Source organism: Phyllopteryx taeniolatus, chromosome 18, assembly GCF_024500385.1.
Source record: "Phyllopteryx taeniolatus isolate TA_2022b chromosome 18, UOR_Ptae_1.2, whole genome shotgun sequence".
In the NCBI taxonomy this organism is placed as follows: Eukaryota; Metazoa; Chordata; class Actinopteri; order Syngnathiformes; family Syngnathidae; genus Phyllopteryx; species Phyllopteryx taeniolatus.
In genome coordinates, this window is record NC_084519.1 from 9,064,429 (window position 1) to 9,091,165 (window position 26,737).

General features: G+C 40.4%; 1 protein-coding gene across 1 annotated transcript in view; it reads left to right on the forward strand.

The window, feature by feature from the left end:
* nbas (NBAS subunit of NRZ tethering complex) overlaps window positions 1-26,737 on the forward strand; it is a 170,552-nt gene that overhangs the window by 111,863 nt on the left and 31,952 nt on the right. Inside the window, 5 exon segments of the mRNA XM_061753787.1 lie at window positions 4,550-4,893; window positions 8,916-9,173; window positions 13,433-13,635; window positions 14,969-15,058; window positions 15,882-16,065. Of these exon segments, the coding sequence (XP_061609771.1) occupies window positions 4,550-4,893; window positions 8,916-9,173; window positions 13,433-13,635; window positions 14,969-15,058; window positions 15,882-16,065 (1,079 nt within the window).

Sequence of the window (26,737 nt, forward strand, 5' to 3'; positions counted from 1 at the left end):
GAGATTTTATGCCGATGCTCCACAATCGAGTGTTGCCATATAGTCAATTATGGAAACAAATAATGAATACTAAGCAAAAACGCAACATAGCATCATGCAACTGTGCCACGTACATCATTTACGATAAATATATATCTACTAATACAGGGGTGTCAAACTCATTTTTGTCACGGCCACATCGTAGCTATGTCTTCCTTCGGCGGGCCGCTACAACTGTGAACCCATATAAATGAAAGATTACCTCATATACTGTAATTACATACAGTATATACAACACATTGATGAATAACCAGTTTTGAAATCAGAAGCCGATAAATACATGTTTTTCGAGTATTACATTTCTTTTCAAAGTGGGATTGGTAACAAAAAAAATGATTGCAAATATCTTCATGGTATTACACCAGAACACAATGAGCAATTTTGATTTGCCTTCCCGGGCCACATAAAATGATGTGGTGGGGCGGATCTGGCCCCCGGGCCACTGGTTTGACAGCTGTGTACTAATGTTAAACATTTTTTTAAAGTACATCATACTCACCACTGATGCTGAATATTGAATAGTTTGTGTGCAGATCGCTACAGATTAGTTTTGCTCGTCAAAAGTTGGCTGTACTAAGTTTTGCTTTGACCAACCAATCAGAGAATGGAGAAATTATGACATCATCAAGGGCCAGCGCTCTGGCCCTGTGAAGACAAATTTGAAATCTGATTGCTTAAAGAAGCAGTCCCATTTCTAATATAGTTTAAGTTATGGCGAGCACTACTGTTTCTAAAGGCCCTGGACTGATTCGAGCTACATGAAAACAGATAAAGGCTGACATCGGATTGGACAAAAAAATCTAACATACATGTACTGGAAACAATACAGCCAAGAGAAACACTACTGAATGAAGATAATAGACTGTTGGGAATAAATGAATACAGTTTCATGGAACAAATATTGCAATTTAGGTTGTAAAAGTCGGTCAGTGCGTCTGATATTTAGATCCTTGCTTGCCCTGACCATCCACCATTGGTCAGTGTCTGCTCCAAGGACGTTTGTGAGCTGTTTGCTCTTTGTCACTGCTTGAGTGCGCAAAGTTTAAAGTTGAAGGGCTGGAGATGCGGCGACTCGTCTCCGAGGATATTGCGGAAAGGTCAACGGGGTACGTCAGCTGGGTTTTCACGCCTCACTTGCTCCGCCTGCTCCATGATGACGCCGCAATTTTCGCAACATGCTTCTGGCACACACAGACACACACGCCACTGCAAGGGTTATCTACCCAAGAGGTTTTTTTTTTTTCATCTCATAAACATGTCACTTAACTCTGCTTTGTCATGATTGTTAGCTCCCATGAGAAGCTTGTGGTTTTATTTACTTGTTAGTTTGTGCGTAACATTCTGGCAATGTTTCTACATAAGAAACTTTTTTTTTTTTTTTAAATAGATTTATTTTTTTATGAGAACATCAATTTTTATTCTTATTTTTATAAATACCCCATTTTCAAATGTAATGTTTAAACTTTATTTTTGAATCATCTGATTGTTTTTCATCTGTGTTTACATTTTCTAATTGTCTCGTTCTTTAAATTTTAATGTAATTGTTGGATTTCTTTAATTTTTAAATTGTCTTTAATTTCCATGTTTTTGTTATTATTTTTGAATGTTTGTGTTTTAATGGTTTAATTCTCTTAATAGTTTTTTGTTCAAAAATGTTTTCAGTTTTCACCTTAGATTTGAATTGCTAATTATTTATTTTATGCATAAAATTTTTCCACTAACAATTTTATTTGGTTTGTCTTATTCTTTATTTTTTGTTTCAATTTTATTGACATTTTTTTAATCATATCTAAACTTTTTTCTTTTTAGCTTGTTTAAGGTTGTTTTTTTTTTTTCTCCACTAAATGCTATCTTATACAGTGGGTACGGAAAGTATTCAGAGCCCCTTAAATTTTTCACTCTTTGTTATGTTGCAGCCATTTGCTAAAATCATTGTTCTTTTTTCCCCTCATTAATCTAGACACAGCACCCCATATTGACAGAAAAAACGGAATTGTTGAAATTTTTATAGATTTATTAAAAAAGAAAAACTGAAAGCCACTCCTTTGTTATCTTAGCTGTGTGCTTAGGGTCATTGTCTTGTTGGAAGGTGAACCGTCGGCCCAGTCTGAGGTCGTGAGCACTCTGGAGAATGGTTTTCGTCCAAGATATCCCTGTACTTGACCGCATTCATCTTTTCTTCGCTTGCAACCAGTCGCCCTGTCCCTGCAGCTGAAAAACAGCCACACAGCATCATGCTGCCACCACCGTGCTTCACTGTTGGGACTGTATTGGACAGGTGCTGAGCAGTGCCTGGTTTTCTCCACACATACCGCTTAGAATTAAGGCCAAAAAGTTCTATCTTGGTCCCATCAGACCAGAGAATCTTCTTTCTCACCATCTTGGAGTCCTTCAGTTGTCAGGGCTTTCATGTGTCTTGCACTGATGAGAGGCTTCCGTCGGGCCACTCTGCCATAAAGCCCTGACTGGTGGAGGGCTGCAGTGATGCTTGACTTTCTAGAACTTTCTCCCATCTCCCAACTGCATCTCTGGAGCTCAGCCACGGTGATCCATGGGTTCTTTTTACCGCTCTCACCAAGGCTGTTCACCCCCGATTGCTCAGTTTGGCCGGATGGCCAGCTTTAGGAAGGGTTCTGATCGTCCCAAACGTCTTCCATTTCAGGATTATGGAGGCCACTGTGCTCTGAGGAACCTTAAGTGCAGCAGAAATGTTTTTGTAACCTTGGCCACATCTGTGGCTTGCCACAATTCTGTCTCTGAGCTCTTCAGGCAGTTCCTTTGAATACTTTCTGTACCCACTGTAATTCACTCAGACAGTTCTAAAGCATTTGTAATTAATGTCAAACTATGACTTTTCTTGTCATTGAACATGTCACTGAACATAATTGTTGTAATTCTTTTTCCCTGGTCACGTCACAGATTTAATTGGCCGCTCGTTGCTAAGTGGAATTCATTGCACTCAAGTGTCAAACTGGCCCACCTGCTGACATTAAAAATGCATGCACAGCCAATCTAATTTGTTTGAATTGGAGGTTATAGCACCCCACAGATGGCCAAACAGAGAGGAAGAGTTCGGTATTAAATATACGTAATGTATTATACTATATGGAATTGCAAGAGAAAACACATTCTATTGGATCCGCTGGAACAATTGTTCCGCATTTGTTTGCACAATTTTCACAATAGTATGATTCAGAGGACCAGTTGAGTGTCTGAGTGGGCTCTCCATAGCGGCTGGGGGAGTGAACATTCGTACAAGTGCAAGCTCTTCTTCTTTGCAGCTCAAGTTTCTGTCTGAGCCTGTCTGGAATAGCATGTGTGTGTGCATTTGTCACGGTTTGATGTGTGTCTAAGTATGTGTGTGTGTTGGGGGGGGGTTGTTCACATCTGCATCCCACAGGCGGTCCACTGTTGAATATTTAAATCTCAGACAGGCTGCCACACTAATGTATCTGTCTGATGCTGCTGCTTTACAACATGCATGACGCACAGCATCAGTCTTGTGCATATTTTGTATTGGTATTATTCGTAAAGCTTTTAACTATACATACTGTAAATAATGAATAGATATAACTGTATGGTCGCTACTTGGCGGATTTCTGTGTACCTTTGATAAATGAAGGATTACTGTATTCTAATTATTAGCTTTTTTATTGCTTTTTTATTGCTTGTGTATGCATATGGATTTCCTTTGTGTTAGAGAATATAATTTGTATTTTTTTTGAATTTATATATATATATATATACACACACACAGTGGGTATGGGAAATATTCACACCCAATTAAATTTTTCACTCTTTGTTATATTGCAGCCATTTGCTAAAATAATTGAAGTTTATTTTTTTCCTCATTATTGTACACACAGCACCCCATATTGACAGAAAAAAACAGAATTGTTTATATAATATATATATATATTATATATAAAATAGAATATTTTTGGTTCGAAGGCAATACAATCGCACCATTTTTAATGTAGGATTTTCCCTATTTAGAGAATTTATTTTAATTGAATTTCGGACGGCGGCACGGTAGACAACTGGTTGGAGTGTCTGCCTCACAGTTCTGAGGGTTCAATCCCCGGCCCCGCCTGTGTGGAGTTTGCATGTTCTTCGCGTGCTTGCGTGGGTTTTCTCCGGGCACTCCGGTTTCCTCCCACATCCCAAAAACATGAATGGTAGGTTAATTGACAACTCTAAATTGCCCGTAGGTGTGAGTGTGAATGGTTGTTTGTTTGTATGTGCCCTGCGATTGTCTGGCAACCAGTTCAGGGTGTACCCCGCCTCCTGCCCGATGATAGCTGGGATAGGCTCCAGTACGCCTGCGACCCTTGTGAGGAGAAGCGGCTCAGAAAATGCATGGATGGATGGATGAATTTCGGACTTAATTCATTTTAATGACAAGGTGTCCCCTCACTCATTTTGTGTGCCCCTTTTTTGTTTTTGTTTTTTAACAACCCGTCTTTCTGAATATGCAAAACAATGTAAACATTAAACATTTTCTGTGTAGGCTTAAACTACCGCCAGCTGACCGACGAATCCCAGGACCCACTGGCCGCTCTAGAACCAGTTCTGACCAGTCAGAACGTGTTGTCCATCTCTAAACTGGCCAATCTGCTGCCGAGGCCCGGCTGCGGCCAGGGAGTGACGTTGTCGCCTAGCGCGGTCCACGCCACGTGGCTGCAGAAGTTGTTCTGGAAGGGCGACGCCCAGCTACTCAAGAGACCCCCACAGAACGACCAGGACTACCTGCACGCTTATGACACCTGCGCCAAGTACCTTGACAGACTGCTTCCTGTCGACGCCGCTCACTTCCTGGATGGCATCACCTTCTCCACCGAGGCCGTCACACACGTGAGTGTTAGCAGCATTACACTGGGGATAACTTCTCGAGATGAACCGATATGGTTTTTACCAAGCCGAGACCAATTATTAGTCATCAAGGAGGCCGATAACAGATACTTGGAGCCAATATTTGTTGTAAAAGGGAAAATATTGGCGTCAATACAAACTCCAACACTTTGTTTGAATGCCTTTATATGTTTATTAAATTGTTTTTCAGATTTGCAACATGTTAGTTTTTTTTTTTTTTTAATTAAATCTGAGACAATATACATCTTTGTTTTAAAGTTCTAAAAAGTGCAGGGAGCTTGCAAGCTCAGCAAAATGTCGTATAAAGGAAAATAAAAACTTAAATAGCTCCCTAATGTTTTCTACAGTAAATAATGTGTTCCAAAATTACAGCATGTCTTATAAATAATAAATATTATATTATTATATTATTATTATTATATATTATTATAATATTATTATTATTAATAATAATAAATGTTTAGTCAATAAAGAAAATGTTAAAATGAAAATAAATACAATCATTTTTAAAAAAATATTTAGATATTATATTTAGATATTGTTATTATTAATAATTTTACTACAGTTGCATTACATTTTATATTGATGTATTATTTTCTAATTATAATTTTATAATTTAATATTTTAACTGGTGTAATTATTAATCTAGTTCATTTTGTTTACATTTTGTTCTCTGATTTTTCTGTTTTGTTTTTTTGTTTCACATTCATAAAAAAATGTTCATAACATTTTTGTCGAGTTCTTATTTTCATATTGCAGTGTAATACAATTACTTTTTGTTATTCCTAAACTTGCTCGCCACGCTATCGAATTTTCTTTTGCATTTTACTTTCATGCCCCCCCCCCCCCCAATCCCCCCACTTGATCAAACTAATTTGTGCCTCTCCCCCTTTCAGCGGCCAATTAAAGTCAAGCGCCCAGTGGGCTCTGCTGCGCTCCCCATGCATTCTTTAACGTGCACTTTGTCTCCCTGCAACCTGCTGTCATGCCTTTCTCCATCATCTTAGAGGGGGAAAACCTTGACTGTTCTCACTGCCCCCCTTATGTCCCCCCCCCTCTCTCACTTGCTGCCCACACATGATGGATGGGTCCATTTCCCACAAGGCCATGGGGCGAGGGCATAGCTCACCGCATGCTGGACCGATGTACATTATATAATGTTTTTGTCAGAAAAATGGAAGGAAATGCTCACTTTTTCTTCACCTCTTCAGATGATTCATTCCAAAAAAGCATTTTTAATGTTTAACCTTCAGCTTGTAGTTACCGTTTACGGCGCTTACTCATCCTGTCGACACTTTAAGGCCTGCCGCACACCGAGCAATGTGGCCATAAGAGACAGAACGGGATAATCGTGGAAAAAGTGCAATCGATGAATCCCCTGACCAACTCGCTGCAACAGAAAAACTCCAAACCGTGGTGTTCTTCTCGGAAAACAGCATTTTGAGACGCATTTATTGAACCACAAAACATGACACGAAAATAGTCTTTTGATGCGCCTCATATTGTTCTGTATTATTTTTTTCTTTATTGAACTACAAAACATGGCACGATTGTCAAGGAAGAAGTGGATTGCAATGGCCGCTGTAGCTATATCATATTACATTGGTGCCTTGAAATATGAGTGACGCGACTTAGAAATTTTGGAAGTTTTTCCAAATACGAGCAGTGGTTCGGCCAATTTTTTTTTGCTTTCCAATTTTTTTTTGCTTTAACTTGCGAGATACAATTTCAGATTCAAGCGCTGTATGGTGGCAGTGAACTCAACTCAATAGTTACATTAGGAAGTCATTTTGGCAGGTGGACACACACAAACAAATGCGAAAAATCCATTGACACTGACTGTGTGTGTTTCTTTTAAATTGAATAGTCTCCCAACAGCAAAAGGCCTGCTCCTCTCCTATTGAATGGTTAACTTGCTCACACTGGATCCAATCAATCACACCGTGCTGGTAGCCATCATCCACACGTACCTTCACCTTCTCTCCGTGACGTGCGTGCACTCATGGCCAACAAAGAGGCATTCTAAAGCTGCCACACCAGAAGACTATCCAAAGGAATGATGTATTTCGGGGTGTTAGACATACAGTTGGTACGGAAAGTATTCAGACCCCCTTAAATTATTCACTCTTTGTTATATGGCAGCCATTTGCTAAAATCACCACGTATTGACAGAAAAAAAATGAATTGTTGAAATTTTTGCAGATTTATTAAAAAAGAAAAACTGTAATATCACACAGCCATAAGTATTCAGACCCTTTGCTGTGACACTCATATAGTTACCTCTGGTGCTGTCCATTTCTTCTGATCATCCTTGAGATGGTTCTACACCTTCATCGGAGCCCAGCTGTGTTTGAGTATACTGATTGGACTTGATTAGGAAAGCCACACACCTGTCTATATAAGACCTTACCGCTCACAGTGCATATCAGAGCAAATTATTTCAAAGGAACTGCCTGAAGAGCTCAGAAACAGATATGTGGCAAGGCACAGATCTGCCCAAGGTTACAAAAAAATTTCTGCTGCACTTAAGGTTTCTCATAGCACAGTGGCCTCCATAATCCTTAAATGGAAGACATTTGGGATGACCAGAACCCTTCCTAGAGCTGGCCGTCCGGCCAAACTGAGCAATCGGGGGAGAAGACGTAAAGAAGAACCCAAAGATCACTGTGACTGAGCTCCAGAGATGCAGTCGGGAGATGGGAGAAACTTCTAGAAAGTCAAGCATCACTGCAGCCCTCCACCAGTCGGGGCTTTATGGCAGAGTGGCCCGACGGAAGCCTCTCATCAGTGCAAGACACATGAAAAGCCCGCATGGAGTTTGCTAAAAAGCACCTGAAGCACTCCAAGATGGTGAGAAATAAGATTCTCGGGTCTGATGAAACCAAGATAGAACTTATTGGCCTTAATTCTAAGCGGTATGTGTGGAGAAAACCAGGCACTGCTCAGCACCTGTCCAATACAGTCCCAACAGTGAAGCATGGTGGTGGCAGCATCATGCTGTGGGCGTGTTTTTCAGCTGCAGGGACAGGACGATTGGTTGCAATCGAAGGTAAAATGAATGCGGCCAAGTACAGGGATATCCTGGACGAAAACCTTCTCCAGAGTGCTCAGGACACAGACTGGGCCGACGGTTCACCTTCCAACAAGACAATGACCCTAAGCACACAGCTAAAATAACGAAGGAGTGACTTCAGAACAACACCATGACTGTTCTTGATCTGCAAGGAGGAATGGCAGAGGATCCCCAAATCCAGGTGTGAAAAACTTGTTGCATCATTCCCAAAAAGACTCATGGCTCTATTAGCTCAAAAGTGTGCTTCTACTAAATACTGAGCAAAGGGTCTGAATACTTATAGCTTTGTGATATTTCAGTTTTTCTTTTTTAATAAATCTGCAAAACATTCAACAATTCAGTTTTTTTCCTGTCAATATGGGTTGCTGTGTGTACAGTGAGGGGGAAAAATAACTTAAAATGATTTTATCAAATGGCTGCAATTTAACAAAGTGAAATTTTTAAGGGAGTCTGAATACTTTCCATACCCAGTGTAGCTAGCTAGCTAACTGCATATTGCATATTGCATATTGCAATTGCAGTTATTGCAATATCCCCCCCAAACCCCCCGGCGCTAACGCCTTTCTCACCATGATGTGCGCAGCGGACAAGGAGGCACTCTAAAGTATCTAGCATCTAAAACATCTAAAGGGAAGATGCATTTTTGGGGTGTAGGCATAAGAAGCTACCTAACTGCATGTTGCAATTGCGCCAGACAACCGCTCAAGCGACCGAAGCTCAAGTTCTGATATAGTGGGGGAGCGGCGACTCCTGTCGGACTTCAAAGTGCATCAGTTTCAGTTATCAGTCTTTGCACGTTTTCAGCAATTCTCTTCAAACATGTATAAATTACTGAGAAACAAATCTCTGAATTGACATTACAAAAGTTTTTAATGTGCAATTATGTGTCTCTCTTCCCTGAATTCATTCATGTCTCGTCCTTGGTCTCCAGCTGAGCATCCCAGCCCGCTCCGAGGTGCTCCGGCGAGCCACCAAAACCCTGCGGCAGTTGGCTGAGAAGAGGAAGAAGCGAGGAGGAGGAGGAGGAGGAGGAGGAGCAGCAGCAGGTGGTGAGGTGGCCAGCGAACAGGAAGGGGCGGAAGCAGCGGGGATGACTTTGGACGAGGCACTGGTGCACCTGCAGCAATTGCAGGCCCACCTGGAAACGCTGAGTCACGACTTCATCGCGTCGCTGCGAGACAGCCAGCAGGTAGATGCAGTTGTCATCTCGCACCTCACTTTCACTTGCTGATTAGTTTTTGGTTGCTTAATCTGAGTTACTTTTATTGGGGCCTAAAATGAATCTACAAATAAAAAATAATAAATAATAATAATTTTTCAACACTTACTGCTATGATAAAACGGTAACAACGGTGACAAAAAACAGCACATGAGAACAAAATACTGTATTTCATTATTATTTTGTACATTTGCATTTTCTTATTTACATTTATTTTATGCCTATTTATTTTGTATGATTGTATGTATTTAGTCTACATTATTTTTAGCAAATGTACTATTTTTTTCTTTTGTATTGTTGTACTTGTTTTAGTTTCTTTTGTATAATTTTATTTTCCAATTTATTTTTCATTTTATTAATTGATTATATTTAATTATTAATTTATTTATATTATGTTTTCTTTTTTTAATTGTATGTAGTTTCATTGAAGTTTTGTTTTGTGTTGTTTATAATTATTTGTTATTTTCATATAAATAAAAAGTATTTCTAAAGTTCTATAATTAAAACACTTTCAGCAATCTAATTTAATATACAAACATTCAATTGCTTATCATTAAATTACTTACTACCAAACATTTATTGTTAAATCGTCTCTATTTTTTACTTATTAAATTGATTTAATTCTTTAAATTAAGTGTTCAATAAATATTTACTGATGAAAAGTTATTTTGGAAAGAAAACCAAAAATAGCAATTAATAACATTAAAATTACATTACTAAACTATATTAATTTTAATTACCTTACTTAAATTGTGTCTTATACTGCCCCCGGGTGGTTTCACACACCAGAAGGAGCTGAAATCAATCATGATGCACAAAGTGTGTAATTCATCCGTCCATCCATTTTCTACACCGCTTATCCTCACTAGAGTCGCAGGCGTGCTGAAGCCTATCCCAGCTAACTGCGGCCATACCCAGTAGTAGTTCAGTAGACCCTGAACTGGATGCCAGCCAATCGCAGGGCACATTTAAACAAACAAACATTCGCACGGCGGCCGACTGGTTAGAGCGTCTGCCTCACAGTTCGGCGGAGCGGGGTTCAATCCCCGGCCCCGCCTGTGTGGAGTTTGCATGTTCTCCCCGTGCCTGCGTGGGTTTTCTCCTCCCACATCCCAAAAACATGCATGGTAGGTTAATTGACAACTCTAAATTGCCCGTAGGTCTGAATGTGAGTGCGAATGGTTGTTTGTTTGTATGTGCCTTGCGATTGGCTGGCAACCAGTTCAGGGTGTACCCCGCCTCCTGCCCGATGATAGCTGGGGTAGGTTCCAGCACGCCCGCGACCCTAGTGAGGAGAAGCGGCTCAGAAAATGGATGGATGGATGGAACATTCGCACTCACATTCATACCTACCTACCAGTCAGCCACCATCCCGCCAGTGTTTAATTCATTACATTGTATTTATTTATATTATTACTACACGTTTTCATGAAGTACAATATTAATACAGTTCTATTTTCCTTTAAAAAACAAAAACAAAAAAAAACTACAAATTTTTTGTTGGGTTTTTTGGGAGTCTGGAATGGATTAATGGATTTTCCATTCATTTGAATGGCGAAATATGATTTCAGTATTTTCACTTATGAATGTGGTCACGGAACGAATTCAACTTATATCTTAAGGCACCACTGTATTTCCTTGGGGGGTTTATAAGAATATGTTACACACATACAATACATACATGCTGCTGTTCACACAAGTCAGTTGCATTTGTATATGTGTCGACCTTCATTTGTGTGCGCATGTCGGTTTTCTTTTTTTCTTTTTTCTCCCCCACTGGTTCTTTATTTCCACGCTTGAGTGTGTACATCACGCTGTTTCTCACGAAGCAAACTCCCTCGAACTCACCTCCCCATTGCTGCATGCGCGTCTGTATGTACACAATAGATGTGATTTGGCGAATGTTGCTAGGCGACCGGGAGACTTGAGTAAAAGCTGGTCATTTCCAACTCCCACACTGTGTACCTTAATCACATTTAACCCCTGATTTTCTTTTTTTTCTTTTTTTTTCTATCTCTGTTTAAAGGCACTCTCCCTTCATAATGCAAAACAAGATATGACACACACCCTATGTAAGTTTAGTTGGTTGGTCAAGTTGATTGGGCATATTGGTTGGTTAGGGTTAGGTTGGTCGACTGGTTGGTTTATTTAGTTGGTTGTTAGGTCGGTGGGTTGGTGAGGTTGGTCAGCTAGTTCGTATGTTTGGCCATTTGGCTGGGTAGCTGGTTAGACTGGTTAGTTTGGTTGGTTGGCTGGGTTGGTCAGGTTACGTCAGTTCATTTGGTTGAATGGCTGGTCAGTTAGGTTGGAACGTAGGTCGATTGGTTAGATTGGATGGGTTAATTCAGTTGGTTAGTTGGTGAGGTAGATTAGTTAATACTGTACTTCAATAGTATGCATTATGACCTCCTCCAAGCTAGAATCAGGCTAGGCAGCTAGTTATTTAAAAAATATATATATATTATGTAACGCTCAGCTTGCAATTGATGCAATTTAAATGTGTGTTTGACACTGTCCATCAAAATGAAGCATTGTTACCTCGGAACGGTAGATGAATGAATGAATGAATGAAATTAATGCTGCTAGTCGAACAAACTTCTACGTCGAACAAATTGGCTTCTGATTTCAAAAGTAGTTATCCATGAATTTGTGTATATGGAATAATATGAGGCGATCATACATTCATATAGGTTCACAGTCATAACAGCCCTCCAAGAGAAACAATAACTACGGGGTGGCCCGCAACAAAAATTAGTTTTACACCCCTGCAATAGAAAGACATTTGCTCCTTTTTGTTGCGGATGGGGATTGTGGATACAGATTTACTTTCTTTCACTTTTGTCTTTTTCACCTCCTGTAACCTGCTTTGTCTTAAATGTCAGCCAGCGTGCGTGCTTCTCAACAGGCTGACAATAAGGCGCCGCATCTGGGCTGATTTTGACACTTTAACCGAAAGACTTCCAAGTGACTTACAACAAGAGCAGAGCGTTGGAAACCAAATAAAAACGTACCGAATTGAACAACTCATCCCTTGCCGTTTGAGCAACTCATCCCCCGCCGTTTTTCACTTGGCAACGCAATCCGGCAGGACAATACATAATAACAGGGTGAATATGGACACTGTTAAAATGTGTCATTACAACCGGAGGTTTTTAACTACGACAAATGTTTGTTTATCCCCTAAAGGGCTTCTATGGTGCCAGCTGCTTGATGGCTTTCATCCAGCTAAGTGCAGCCGAGTGCATTGTTGTAAGGTGTTGTTATAATAGACCACACCGTATAGCACTTTGCTGGTAAAATAAAAGCTCCTAAATGCATCCATTTGGAAGCATGGTGGCGCTATTACACACCTTTTCACTGCATAATAACGTCAAAACGTGAGAAAAATACACACGTTAGCCCATCCTTTTGCTGGAAATTGCAAACTGTTAGTCAGCTGACAAACTACTTGTTGTGCAAGCTAGTTAGTTGGATTAGCTTGGTAGATAGAAAATTATTCAGCTAAAAAACTTGGTTGGTTCACGAGTTAGTTGCTTAGTTTGTTTGTTAGTTGGTTAATGAGTTTAACTAGCATGTAGAGTGGCAATCTAGCTGTTCAGTGAGCAAATGGCATTGATAACTAGTTAGTTAATTAGTTACTTATTGGGATAAGAGGTAGGTTTTCAGATAGCAGTGCGAGCTAGTTAGTAGGATTAGCTAGGTAGATAGAAAATTAGTCTGCTTGGTTTGTTTGTTAGTTGGTTAGTGGGTTAAACTAGCATGTAGAGTGGCAAGCTAGTTGTTCAGCTAGCAAATGACATTGATAACTAGTTAGTTAATTAGTTACTTATTGGGATAAGCTAGGTAAGTTTTCAGATAGCAAACTAGTTAGCTAATATGATTACCTATATTGGGAGCTAATTAGTCAGTTTATAAGCTAGTAAGTTTGTTGGCTATTTTGTTTTTTATTTGTTTTTGTTTTTGCAAATCGTACTGATTAGATTAGCCGGCTCATTAGTCTGGCAAAGTATTTAGGTAGCGACAGGTAGCAAACTAATCAGTCAGTTACAGTTAGTTATTCAGCTGACAATCTAGCTAATAAGATAATAAGCTAATAAGATAAGATAATAAGATGCCCGTAGTCTCCTCTTAGATGAAATTAGTCACTGAGCGTTCACTGTGACCTGGTTCTCCCAGTACCCAAATCACCTATTGATAATGTTTTGTTTTGGTTTGCTTTCCCGTCCCAGGAGCAGCTGCGGGGCTACAGTCAACTTTATGATGTGTCCCGCTCCGAAAAGTCCAAGGTCCGTGAACTGGCAGTCGCCATGGCGACCGATGGGCAACCTCTCCAGAGCATCCGCGAGCTACTGCGCGTCGCCGTGGGACCACTGGACTTTTCCGTCAAAAGTGTGCTGCAAGATGCCGTGGACAGAGTGGTCGCTTTGCTAGGGTAACTTGTGATATGATCTTACAGCCATTTTTTGCGATAATATCAAGGGACAGCCATAAGCAATCGTGTATTTAGTTAACTACTGTAGTTAACCAACTTGAAACGGTCTTCAAAGACACACTCTTCGACAAAATGCACCTCATTTCTATATCCATAAATTGCTCTTACCTCAAATCTTGTCTCGTAACACAAAAGAAGAAATTAACCCAGCAATGGCTTGTAACTCGGAAAACTTGTAAGTTGGGGCAGTATTTTATCAGGAACGACAAAACTTCTTGGAGTGTGACATAATCCACGACCAAGGATTTGGCACTACGATAGCCCTACGACGCCAAAATGAAAAGTCTAGTAGGTTTGAGTTTTTGGATATCTTCCGTGTAGTGTGACATATCAATGACAACTGTTCGACAGTGCACCTTGACATTGACCGATAGGATTGCGTATTGTGACTGGCGCATTGCCTCCCGTGCTTGCCGTTGTCAACATACCGTACTTGATCGCCGTTGTCAACATTTATTCACGCGCACAAACCAATACTTACCGAAGCTTTTGGGCACGATTCGACAGAACGCCGACATGTTTACGTGCAAACGTTAGTGCAAGCACTAGCTTGCTAGGCTACATAACAGATTGTTGCATGCTTGCGAGCGGTATCGTATTAAAAGTATGTGAATATTCCCCAAGCAATCCTTGTATAGATAGCCCAAAACGTCCTTTCCCGAGGACCCGGTGACACAGCACGTTTTTTTTTCTTTTTTTCCCCAACATTGCCACAGCAATCCATTGTTTGACAACATCTTGTTGTCACCATGGTAACGGTTATATCGGGTTGTGGTGAAAGGTGACATTTTCTGGTCATGCTTTCCCGACAGTGTTTGATTTGACAATATAAATCCCAGTGATCGTAAAAGACGGGATATGGTGGTATAGGAATATTATGTTGTATAGTGTTGCCACTGTCTGACAGAGATACAGCAAGATTTTATGGCAGCTGTCTGACATAGTTAAATCGTGAAAGACCAAATTTGTCTTGTAGTCTCATCCTGGCATTAGTTAGCCGTCAAATGTGTGCTCATAGTAAGAGTGAGAAGCTAAACGTACCAAAATGATAGTTCTGTTTTTTTGTGTGTCTAATACATCGATTTGCTCGGAGACCATTTAATTTGGAATTGTATCCCTGGAAGTAAAGCCCTTGATTTCCTTCCCTGGGCGCTTGTCCCTCCTGACACACTGTTCATTTGCACCTCTTATCTTAATGAGCTGTTATGTAAAACCATTCTCATCGTTTTCTCCTCACTTTACCGCCTTATGTGTGGTGTTTTTTCTTTTCCAGTGTCGACCTCGATGTCCTGACAAACCACACGGCCGCCCTTGGCGTGCTTGAGGCCATTGCAACGGCTGTACACAACAGCGTGCAGGCGGGGTACATCGCGCTCACACACACACACACACACACACACAAACAAACACACACACACACACACACAGAGGAATCAATAGACAGCAACAATACAACTTCCCACCTGCTCAATTTTGATTGACACTATCAGAGAGGCTAATTAGCATACTTTATTATTGGGCTTGCCACACATAGACATGAAAATGTGTTGGTTCGTATGAGCCAGTTCAGGTCAACTCCAAAGATAGTTAGTATGGTAGCTGGTAAGTCAGTCGGCTAACTAGATGTTCAAGTAGCAGAATAGTTATCCCGACAAATGCGGCATCGGAAAGTGAGAGCTTGTTTCTTAGTTATCAGTTATTTAGTTACGACTACAAAAATAGCTAGAAAAGTAGTTAGTTGCTTCGTTACTTAGTTGTTAGTTAGTGTAAGATATCTAGTTGGTCAACAAGCTAATATTTAGTAAATAGTCGGATTCCACAAAAATAGTCCTTTAGTATTTGCTAGCTAGTTTGTTTATTCATTTTGTTATTGTAAGATATTTAGCTGGTGAGCAAGCAACTATTATTCGACAAAGCTAGAAAATTAGATAATTTGTAAAAAAAATTATAAACTAGTTAGGTAGCAAACTAATTTAGCTAATACTATTAGTTAGCTAGTTGTTATGTAATTTTTTTAGACTAGGCAAACTCTAAATCACTTACTTAATTCCATAAAATTAGCAAAGACACATTTTAGTTGGTTGAGGATTGTGTGGCCTTGGCGGAGGTCTCTTCTCTGTCAAGGCAGGCTGTGTGACAAGCTGTCTCTCACCCCCAAACCCTCACCCTCAATCTCACCCTTTCAGCGACAGTGCGGTGAGCTCTGATGACCTTCTGGCCTGGCTGCGACCGTTCTGCAGCGACCCATCGCTGCCGGTGCGTCCGCGCATCGCCGTGCTTCAGATCCTGGAGAGCAACTTTAGCATGCGCGACGCCGACCTCCGACTCCTGCTGCTCTACAGGACGCAGGCTGTCCTCAAACACTCACAGGTAACGCACTCACTTCGCATTACAGTGACACACGGTCGAGCGCAGGGCTCCACAAAGGCTCAAATATTTTGAGAAAACAAACTAGTTGATTATCCAGGTCGTCTGTAGGGTTACTAGCATTCTACAACCCCAATTTCAATGAAGTTGGGACATTGTGTTAAACATAAATAAAAACAGAATACAATGATTTGCAAATCATGTACGACGTATATTTAATTGAATACACTACAAAGACAAGATATTTAATGTTCAAACTGATCAACTTCATTGTTTTTTAGAAAATAATCATTAGCTTAGAATATTATGGCTGTAACACGTTCCAAAAAAAGGTGGGACAGGGTTATGTTTACCACTGTGTTACATCACCTTTTCTTTTAACAACATTCAATAAACGTTTGGGAACTGAGGATACGAATTGTTGAAGCTTTGTAGGTGGAATTCTTTCCCATTCTTGCTTGATGTACAGCTTCAGCTGTTCAACAGTCCGGGGTCTCCGTTGTCGTATTTTACGACCTGTTCCCAATTAGCCTGTTCACCTGTGGGATGTTCCAAACAGGTGTTTGATGAGCATTCCTCAACTTCTCAATTCCTCTTTTTTGCCACCTGTCCCAGCTTGCAGCCATACAATTCTAAGTTAATGATTATTTGATAAAAACAATAAAGTTTATCAGTTTGAACATTAAATATCTTGTCTTTGTAGTGTATTCAATTAAATATAGGTCGAACATGATTTGCAAATCATTGTATTCTGTTTTTATTTATGTTTAACACAACGTCCCAACTTCATTGGAATTGGTTGTATTTAGTAGTGCTAGTTAGTAGTTTGAATTCGTCAACTTAAAAACATGTTAATTTGTTTTTTGTTTGATTGGTTGTTTAATAGCCTGTGGGGTTGCTAGCTAACTAGTTGTTTAATTACCAAACTCATTAGCTGGTTAACTAATTATTAGTTTGTTAGTTAGTTGAATCAATAACCACAGTTAGTTAGTAAGCTGAATCGATGACCACTATTTTTCTGTCGTCTGGTTGGTCAGAGCAAAACTTGTTATACCCAACTTCAAATGGCAAAGCACGTCCGTAGCGATCTGCATTCATGATTACATTTAATAATCAGCATATCTGGTGAATATGATGTCTTTTATTAACACGTAATAATAGTTATTAGATGTTATTAGATAAATAATGACATGAAACTGGTGGTTGTAAGAGATGATTTAAGACGAGGAAGTCCCCACTGAAGGCCCAGCTACCAAACCCTGCTACTGATGGAGTATGACTTGCGTTTCTGAACTGTTGTGAGTTGAACCTTTGGTGGAAACTGGTGACAATAGTCCATAGAGTCTTTTGAATCGCGTGGCCATTAGATCTCTCGATTGACTAATTAAGCCTCTGCTTAATTCATGTGTACATGTATGCCTGGCAGCGGTGGACAGGTGTGTGTGTGTCTCTCTGTCTGTCTGTGTAGCAGCAAGGCACTCATAACACGCCCGCGCGCTCACACCCCCCCCCACACACACACACGCACACACACCTGGACACACACTGCAGAGGAAGTGAGCAGCCTTAGGTAGCAGTTAATTAATCTCTTTTTTAAAGGTCTCCAACACTTTCTCCGCACTCTCCCCTTGCTCCTTTTAAAGGTCTTTCAATGTGCAACAAGTATTTTTGTAGACACATTTGATAGGCTTAATGTATAACATTTCTTAATGGCTCTCCCCCTTTTTTGCATTCCAAAAGAATGATTCCATACGTGGTGTGGGGCATGCCAGTCGAGTTTTCCACACAAACGCTGGCGCGTGCGTCCTAACTAAGCCTCGATGCATGAACTGATGAAACCTGCTCGGATGAGAGATGAAACGTCTTCTAAGACAAACAGAACAGTCCAGTTGTGATCAATTCAATGCCCAGAGAACAAGCCAATTATGTGGAGGTGCCAGAGTCAGCTTGCAAACTAGTTCGTTAACTTGCTAACTTGTTGTTAGCTCTCAAACTAGTAGTTAGTAGGATGAGACAAAAATAGTTTAGTGTTAACATGCTAGTTGCGCATCTAGTCTGATTGTCAGCTGGCAAACTAGTTGATTATCCAGGTAGTCTGTAACTGGTTGTTCAATTAGCAAGCTAGTTAACTAGTTTTTAGTGTCAGTTAAAACTAGTTAGATAATTTGTTCGTAAATTTGTTAGATTGCGCGCTTGTTGTCAGCTCGCAAATTTTTGTTACTTAGAAGGATTAAAATTAGTTAAGAATTTGCTTTGTACATCTAGCAAATGTGTTACTAAACGAAGCAGCCTGAAAGAAGCTTTTAAAACGTAAGAAGGAGTCACTTTTATGCATCATCATTTCTCTTTGGGTGTCTTTTTGCGTCATGCGAAAACAACAGACCGAATGAAACCAATACCCAACGCCGACAATTAGGATTTATAACGGCGAGGTGAAGCCTCGCATGGATTTTGTGACTTCATGAATGATTCGTCATAACAACTGGCAGATAAAATGTCACCCCCGTCAAGACGGAAGCGCTTCTTTTCTCCGTGTGCATAGCGTGCATGTGGGTTAATCTATATAGCGTGTTACGTGTGGCCTTTCTCTCTCGACACAACAATTGACTTTATTTGTTTGTGACATTTAACAGACAAAAAGGTGACATGAATGTGGATTCCCCCAAGCATGCGTGCGCTACATATATGCCCGCTTGAAAGGATGGATTTGCATAATTACCTCCAACAAGGAGGATTTAATTTTCATTTGCCATTTTCATTAAAAAAAAAGGATAAATAAATGTAAAATGTTATCAGCTTGCTCTTCTATAGAACCCTTATGTAAATTTAATCAAGCTCTCGGGCTCGGGCAATCAAATATTTTTGGAATTGATTATTCTTACAATTATCCTATGGCTTATATGAGTAATTGGATAAAAAATTATTTTGCATTATTAAACAATACATAATATGCATGTGAGTTGCAGGTATTATTTTTGTCCACTTGGGGTCGCCATCCTAATGTTCTACACTGTAGTATCTGTACTTTGAATGTGTGTGCCTTTAAAAGGCGGGGCCTGGCCTGGTGAATGACGTGGGAGGCAGTGAATAGGAGTGTAGATTTATTCGAGTCATCACAATTATCGTCGCAGCCCTATCCTTATCTGATCCCGATTTGCACAGACTGTACACATCAGATCAGCAGATCAGATTTAATGAACAGTGGTACCTTGACTTTATAAGTTTAATTCATTCCAGGCCCCGCAAAAAACAGCACAATGTTGGTTTGTGTTGCGAGTTTTGATTTACGAAGCAAAATTAATTTGATTTAGGATTAGAGGTGCAACAATTTATCGATTAATGGACAAATAATTGATTATCAAATTAATCTGTTTTCATAATTGATTGTTTAAAGACATTAACTTGAAATTGTCCGCTTAAGCCTCTCAACAGTAAATATTATGTGATTATCTTTATGTTGAATCAAAATAAGACATTTGCAAACGTCTGCTTATACTTTTGAAAGTAATGATTAACATTTTTGCTCAAACAGTAACTGAATCATCAATTCATGTGTGCATTTTCTACATTGTCAATCTGAAATAATGACCTTTTTTTAATAAAAGGAAGGAAATGTTTAAAATATATTTTTATGTGATGTTTCGATTCATCGTAAAAATAATCGACAGATTAATCGATTCTTAAAATATTTGTTAGTTGTAGCCCTAAATCAGATACACCGTCACTCGAGTGCAGTGGGGGGGAAAATTAAGCAATTTAAGTTCTTGTGTTGGTTTTGTGGGGCTGGAACAGATTAATGGCATTTCAATTCATTTTAATGCAGAAAATTGATTTGATATACGAGTAAATGGTGTTTCAAGCGTGGTCAGAGAATGAATTAAACTCGTAAGTCAAGGTACCACTGTGCTTTGTCAATAGATACCCTTGCAAAGTTGAAACAAGCCTGTGGACAGTAAAGCTATTCAAAGATGTCCAAGCCAGCAGGTTACATAAGAAAGAGCCCAAGCAAGCTAAGAGTCTTCTTGGCTAGATAAATAATCGATGTGATGACAGTGAGGCTCCTCGCACAACGTCACAGGTTGCTGTTGTGATAGCTCGTCCCTAAACTGTCGTTTTACTTATTGTTAGCATCCTTCGTCCAGGATCCTCAGGGTCCTTCTGCAGCCGACACTTTATTTATTTATTTATTTATTTATTTTAAACCTCATAGCCTGGAGAGACGGCCTCTTGTCATCTCGTCGGTGCCCAAAGTGGATGATTGAGTCTGCAAAATACAGAACGGGAGGAGGAGGAGGAGGAGGCAGTGCAATAAAATGAGAGCAGACAGAGGAGAGGAAATAAGGTGAAAGAGGGCCCGAGGATGAGTTGAAACGATCCGAGTTGGAAGAACAAAGCGGGTTGGACGGGGGAACACGAGTTGTTCGAACCAAAAATATACCAGATGAGATCGCTCTTCTCTTATTGGAGAAGAACGAGGACAAGAATGTAAACTCATTAGGACATGCTAACCGCATACATGCTAAACTGAAGACAGGTTTTATCAAGTCAGCGGGTTTATCGCTAGATAAAACTGTAGTTGCTCGTGATGAGAGAAATAATCGATACCTACCTACCTGTCTTCCATCTGTCCATTTGTCAACTCATCCATTTGTCTGTCTGTCTAACTATCCATCCACCCATCTTTTCCACACATCCAGCTATTGAGCCATCATCCGCTCACCCATCCAAATATCTATCCATCCATCCATCATCCATCCGTGTCCATCCATCATCCATCCATTTGTCTATCTAACATCCATTCATCTATTGTCTGTCGATCCATCCGTCTGTCTCGTGTCTATCATCCACCCATCCATCCAGCCATTCATTCACTCACTCACCCACCCACCTACCCATCCATCTATCATCCACCCATGCACATATCTACCATCTATCTATTGATCCATCCCTCCAGCCATCCATCCTTCCATCTACAGCAACCAGTGTGCCGGGGCACATTAGTGTGCCGTGAGCGCTCTTCAGGTGTGCCGTGGGAAATTATAAAATTTTACATAATTGCTCCAAATTTTCTTTATTTGCATAATATATCTTTGTTCATCTATTTATGCCAGTGAGGCATAGTGACAGACAGAACAAGTAAATGCCATTCTATTAGATGGCATTAAGTACATACAGTAATTAATGTATCCACTTTTTGTGACATGTTTGTTTGTTGGGGTGCCGAGAGATTTTTCAATTGTAAAATATGTGCCTTGGCTCCATAAAGGGTGGAAATCAGTGATCTACAGTATCTACCCATCTGTGCAGCCAGCAAAGACGCCGTCAATTCGCCGTCAACCCATAGATCTACATCCACTGCTATGGCAATGGCACTACTTCTCCAAGTAACCGAAAGAAGAGCTCAGAACATTCAGACAGGCATTCGCCCACCCTTATTTTTTTTTTTACTGAAGTATTGTTTTCATTAACACCCGAATGTGATCCGATCCTCGTCGTACGTAATTGCACGCGTTTACGCTCACGTGTCGTCGTTTCGAGCGTTCATTTTCCCCTTGACCTTTTTCTGCTTGATGGAATATTCATGGGACCCCCTCCCCTGAACGCCGCATGCATGATTAAGGACAGGTTGGAGTCTGCCTGCAAATGGGTTTGATATTAAAATATACTGTTAGTGTGTGTGTGTGTTAAATATTGATATTTTGGTGCTGAGATTTCATGTCAAGCAGGTGTGTGTGTGCGTGTGTGTGTGTGTGTGTGTGTGTGAGAGAGTTAAATATTGATATTTTGGGCCTGAGGTTTCATGTCAAGCAGGTGTTTGTGTGGAGATCTGTGGTTTTTTTTGGTTTTGTTTTTTTAATTCTCATTTCATTTAACCTTGATGTCCATATGTTGGCCATTCTGGGGGCATCTTTCACTCATTCACTGGCAGCCGCTTAAAAGCATTTTAACTGATCATTCAAGGCACACAGAATATTGTGTTCTGTGATAGGATAAGCACCTAACCTACCAAAACAAATACTAGACTCTCTTCTTTCACCAGAAATGTTTGTTACTAGCTTATTTCTTTTCATTCTTTAGTAATCAACAGTAAAACATGGGTTGGTTCCACCAAAAAACACTTTTCTGACCAAGAACCAGAGAAAACAAGCTTTTTGTAAAAGAAACATGTCTAGCAGAACAGTGACTTTGATGCTAAAATGTTTTGCTTTTGTGACACCTCAAACCATAAAAAAACTGACAAAGGGCTTTTGAAGGCAAAATAATCATTTAATTATAGATATACAAATAAGAAATGTACCGTGAGTGACGTTGACTCACCGCATTTTTTACATGCCGTTCGCCATTCACGCCATCAACTGCGTCATTTTTTTTATTACTATTGTGACACCAACTTTCTACTACCCACCCCAATACATTCTCTGTTTATACCATGTAGGTGCATACTCTGTTCGAGTGTCAGCTACCTAAACTTATCCGACTTCTGACGTGTTGGCATTTCTCCCTCATAATCGATGTGACAAGCCGAGATTTACCGCCTAATTTCTATCTTCGACGTAAAACCTGTGCTGACCTCAAATCTAAAGCAATGAAACGCTGCCATCTACAGGGATATGTTAGTCATTACAGTGGTATACAAACTTGAATTTCACAGAGCGGCTGTGCGAGACCCTCTTCCTTACCTACCCGTTGAAAAGCATACATGACAAATATATACGTCGGTGGCAGATTGGACTCCAGTTGACAAATACAAACGTGCACGGGAGTGAGTGACTTAATGAATGATAATTTTCAGGCAAATTAAGTGAAATGGGATCATTTGCCCTGGCAGACATGATTATCTCTCATGGTACCTGTGCCTGGTTGGAAAACGTACTGCCTTTTGGACCATGTTTTGTATATGGGGAACAACAAATGTCCCACCCCTAAACTATTTTCTACAAAGTGGATGAAAAAAGATGTTCAAATACTTTTGACCATATACAGTGTTCCCATGCAATATCGTGTTTTTTATTTTTTATTTATTGTTGAGTTGTTACAGGATACTTATAAATGTCCCCACTGCAGGACAAGTGAAGGCTTTTGTCTTCGTACTATATTGTACTTTGTGCCACTCAAGTTAAAAGTAGAATCCTGGAGACAGGATAGTTTACATGCACACTGTGTGCTAGATTGCATGTGTTTGTCTACACTCTCTGAAACAGTGATAAACTGCCAGAAAGCAACATCCCACTGGCCCAGAGGCTTTTTGCCGTTTCCTTGTTTGCGTCTCATTTTCTTTCTTATCATTGTTTTTTTCTTTAAATCCTCGACATCAGTCGCTCTCTCTCTCTCTCTCTCTCTCGCCCTAATCCCTCTCTCTTTCTCTCGTGCCAAGTGCACGACCTCTACAACTATATTCCCGCCCACCTCTCGAGACATTAGCCACAGCGGGTCGATGAATATTGATGAGCTCCTCGCAGAAAGGCCCAAGGCACCACCGCTCCTGCCCGATATACTCTGACAAGCCCAAATGGTGCCATCTTAGACTGCCTCCCTTTCGGGTCAAGGACACGTAGATAAGGTAATGGCCTTAACTTTATAGAGATGATCCAGGTAGAGTACTGTGTCCACAAAGTGTTTAAAGGCAAAGTGAAACCAGATTTTTGTTTCTTTGGGTGGCGTGGTGCTGAGGGTAAGAGTACGTACGCCCTGCAGCTGGAGGATCGCCCCATCGTATCCACGCCTGAGCGCATGTCCTCGTTGTGTCCCTGGGCAAGACACTTAACCCACTTTGCCTACGAATGAATGTGGTTGGATGTTTGGTGGTGGTCGCCTACAGCCACATTTCCGTCAGACTGCCCCAGGGCAGCTGTGGCTACGCAAGTAGTTTACCACCACCAGGATGTGACTGAGGAGTGAATGAATAATGCATGAAATTGTAAAGCATCTCAAGAGTGTCTATAAAGCGCTATACAAGTGTAATTGTTGTTGTTGTTGTTATTATTAGTAAACATTTATGTTTGAAGATAATGTGCGACCCTAGTGAGGATAAGCGGTTCGGAAAATCGATGGCTGGCTGGATGGATAAATGCTGAGGACGTGCAAAGAATGAGAACTACAGTATGTTGCGCTCAATTGTGGAACTATAGCGGGAAACTGTTTTTCATCGTTTCAGTTTTCCAGATTTTTGGTGCGTGGCATAAATGGTGCTATGTGTCGCACTTGGGCCCTTGCATGAGTCGCCCCTCCCCCTCTATATAGAAATCTGAGCACCTTCGTTTGCATCAGCCATTATCCGGCGCAGTTGCAACGTGCAGTTAGCCAGTGTTACTTACCTCCCTCCATCCATCCATTTTCTGAGCCGCTTCTCCTCACTAGGGTCGCGGGCGTGCTGGAGCCTATCCCAGCTGTCATCGGGCAGGAGGCGGGGTACACCCTGAACTGGTTGCCAGCCAATCACAGGGCACATAGAAACAAACAACCATTCGCACTCACAGTCATGCCTCAGGGCAATTAGAGTCTCCAATTAATACATGTTTTTGAGATGTGGGAGGAAACCGGAGTGCCCGGAGAAAACCCACGCAGGCACGGGGAGAACATGCAAACTCCACACAGGCGGGGCTGGGGATTGAACCCGGGTCCTCAGAACTGTGAGGCTGACGCTCTAACCAGTCGGCCACCGTGCCGCCTACTTACCTCCCTTCCCCCCCCCAAAAAATGCATCTTCCCTTTAGATAGTTTGCTGTCGTAGCCGCTTTAGAGTGCCTCGCTGTCTGCCATGAGTGCACGAACGTCACGCTGAAAAATATGAAAGAGCAAGGAGGGGGAATAAAAAAATAATAATACACTAACTTGACAGCCAGTGTGTAGATTGGCTTCAGTCTGGCAATCCGCTTTAGAGGGCCTGAACGTCACAAAAAGAAGGTGGAAAAGCGAGGAGGGGGAATTTTGTTTTTGTGTGTGTGGACCAGGCTTCGCCCTGGCGTGGCTGTTTAGAGCAAACATTTACAATACTACATCAAAAGACACGTGACAAGGCTAAAAATAAGCTAGCTTTTGGATTTGAATATACTGTACACAACGGCGAAGTGGAGTAAATGTCTTTTGCGGAGCCGATCAATGACGTCATTGATCGGATCGGCGAATTATGACATTAAAGCCGCTCAGCATAAAATGCAAATTATCGGCCGATACCAAGCAGGCTGATCAGATCGGTGTAAAGTCTACCAGAGAGCCTATTTTTTTGCATACACAAAATTACAAAGTAAAATTTCCATAATGTGCATAACATTATTTACAGCCAGTAAAACAAGTTAATCACATTTAATGGTAAGGCTCATAAATAACAAAACACTCAGTCTTAACAATTTCTGGAAAATATTGCCTGGCAGGAAAATGTCGGTGATGAAGAGATGAGGCCCCAACATAAACCCCTGCCGCACACCAGTGGAAACAAGGGAGGTTTTTTTATGTATTAAGTTGAAAGAATGGAATTAAGTGTCACAAAAAAGCCAAATAAAAAACAAAAGACACGGGCAATTACGTCTAGTGTAATAAAAATTGCTTTTTAAAGTAACCTCATGAAAATGTGTCAAAGGAATTTTTATGTCTATTTTTGTACAAATTGCTACTAAATTAGTTACATTTTTCGCACCCCCAAAATCGCAATATTAAATGATTACTAAGACAATGAGAATTGATTTAAGATCTTAAATGGCATTTGGAACCGCCGACGACATCCACAAGGAGCCTCATTAGCGTGTTAGCGGTTAGTTCGGTACATTAGAAACACCTCAAATGTGGCGTCTGCCGAGCCTTGATTTATGTGTTGGCATTTCTTTACACAGCATGGCATTCTTTATTAAGCTGTGTATGTGTGTGCGCACGTTTAATATTAAAAGTTATGTGTTAAAGGCAGATTTCAAAGGAATCCCTGACGTCTTAGGTGTCAATGCATTTATTTAGCAAGGCATTTATTCCTTGAGGGAGGTAGTGAAGGCGATATATGGAGTCAATCATTCCACCGGAGTTTATTGAAGTGCTATTTCAGTGATTGTTTTTTTGATTGTGTGTGTCAGCCTCTGCTGGCTTTATCGTCCGTCCGTACGTACGTGTGTGTGTGTGTGTGTATGTGTGTGTGTAAGTGTAAGAAACATCTAACAGTATCTCTCAGAGGAAATGCATGGCTCTGCTTTCATGTGTGTAGTCACCTGCACACACACGCATGAAAAAGGCAAATCTAGACGTCTCAGGCGGTCTTTTATATTTCATCGTTATTTATTTATTTTGTTTTTATGGGGGGCTTGAATTCATGGTAATGGGAACTTGCGTCAAGCAGCTCAAAGGAGGATTTCTGGCCACACTGAAATGTCCAAAAAAATAAATAATACAATTATTAAGAAAAGCCTTAATATTATAAGAATAAAGATGGCTATGTCTTGAGAATAATTTTGCAAGATTACAAGAATAAAGCCTTAATTATATGAGGAAAAAAGTCATGGTTTTACTAGAATAAAGTCATAATACTATGAGGGGGACAACAGATGGGTTCTGAGAATAAAAGGACATTATGAGAAAATATTTTAATATTTCAAGAATGAGAGTAAAATCATAATGTTATGAGAAAAAGCTTGTGATATTACACAAGAAAAAACCTTATGTTACGGGGATAAAGTTGCAATATTATGAGAGAGAA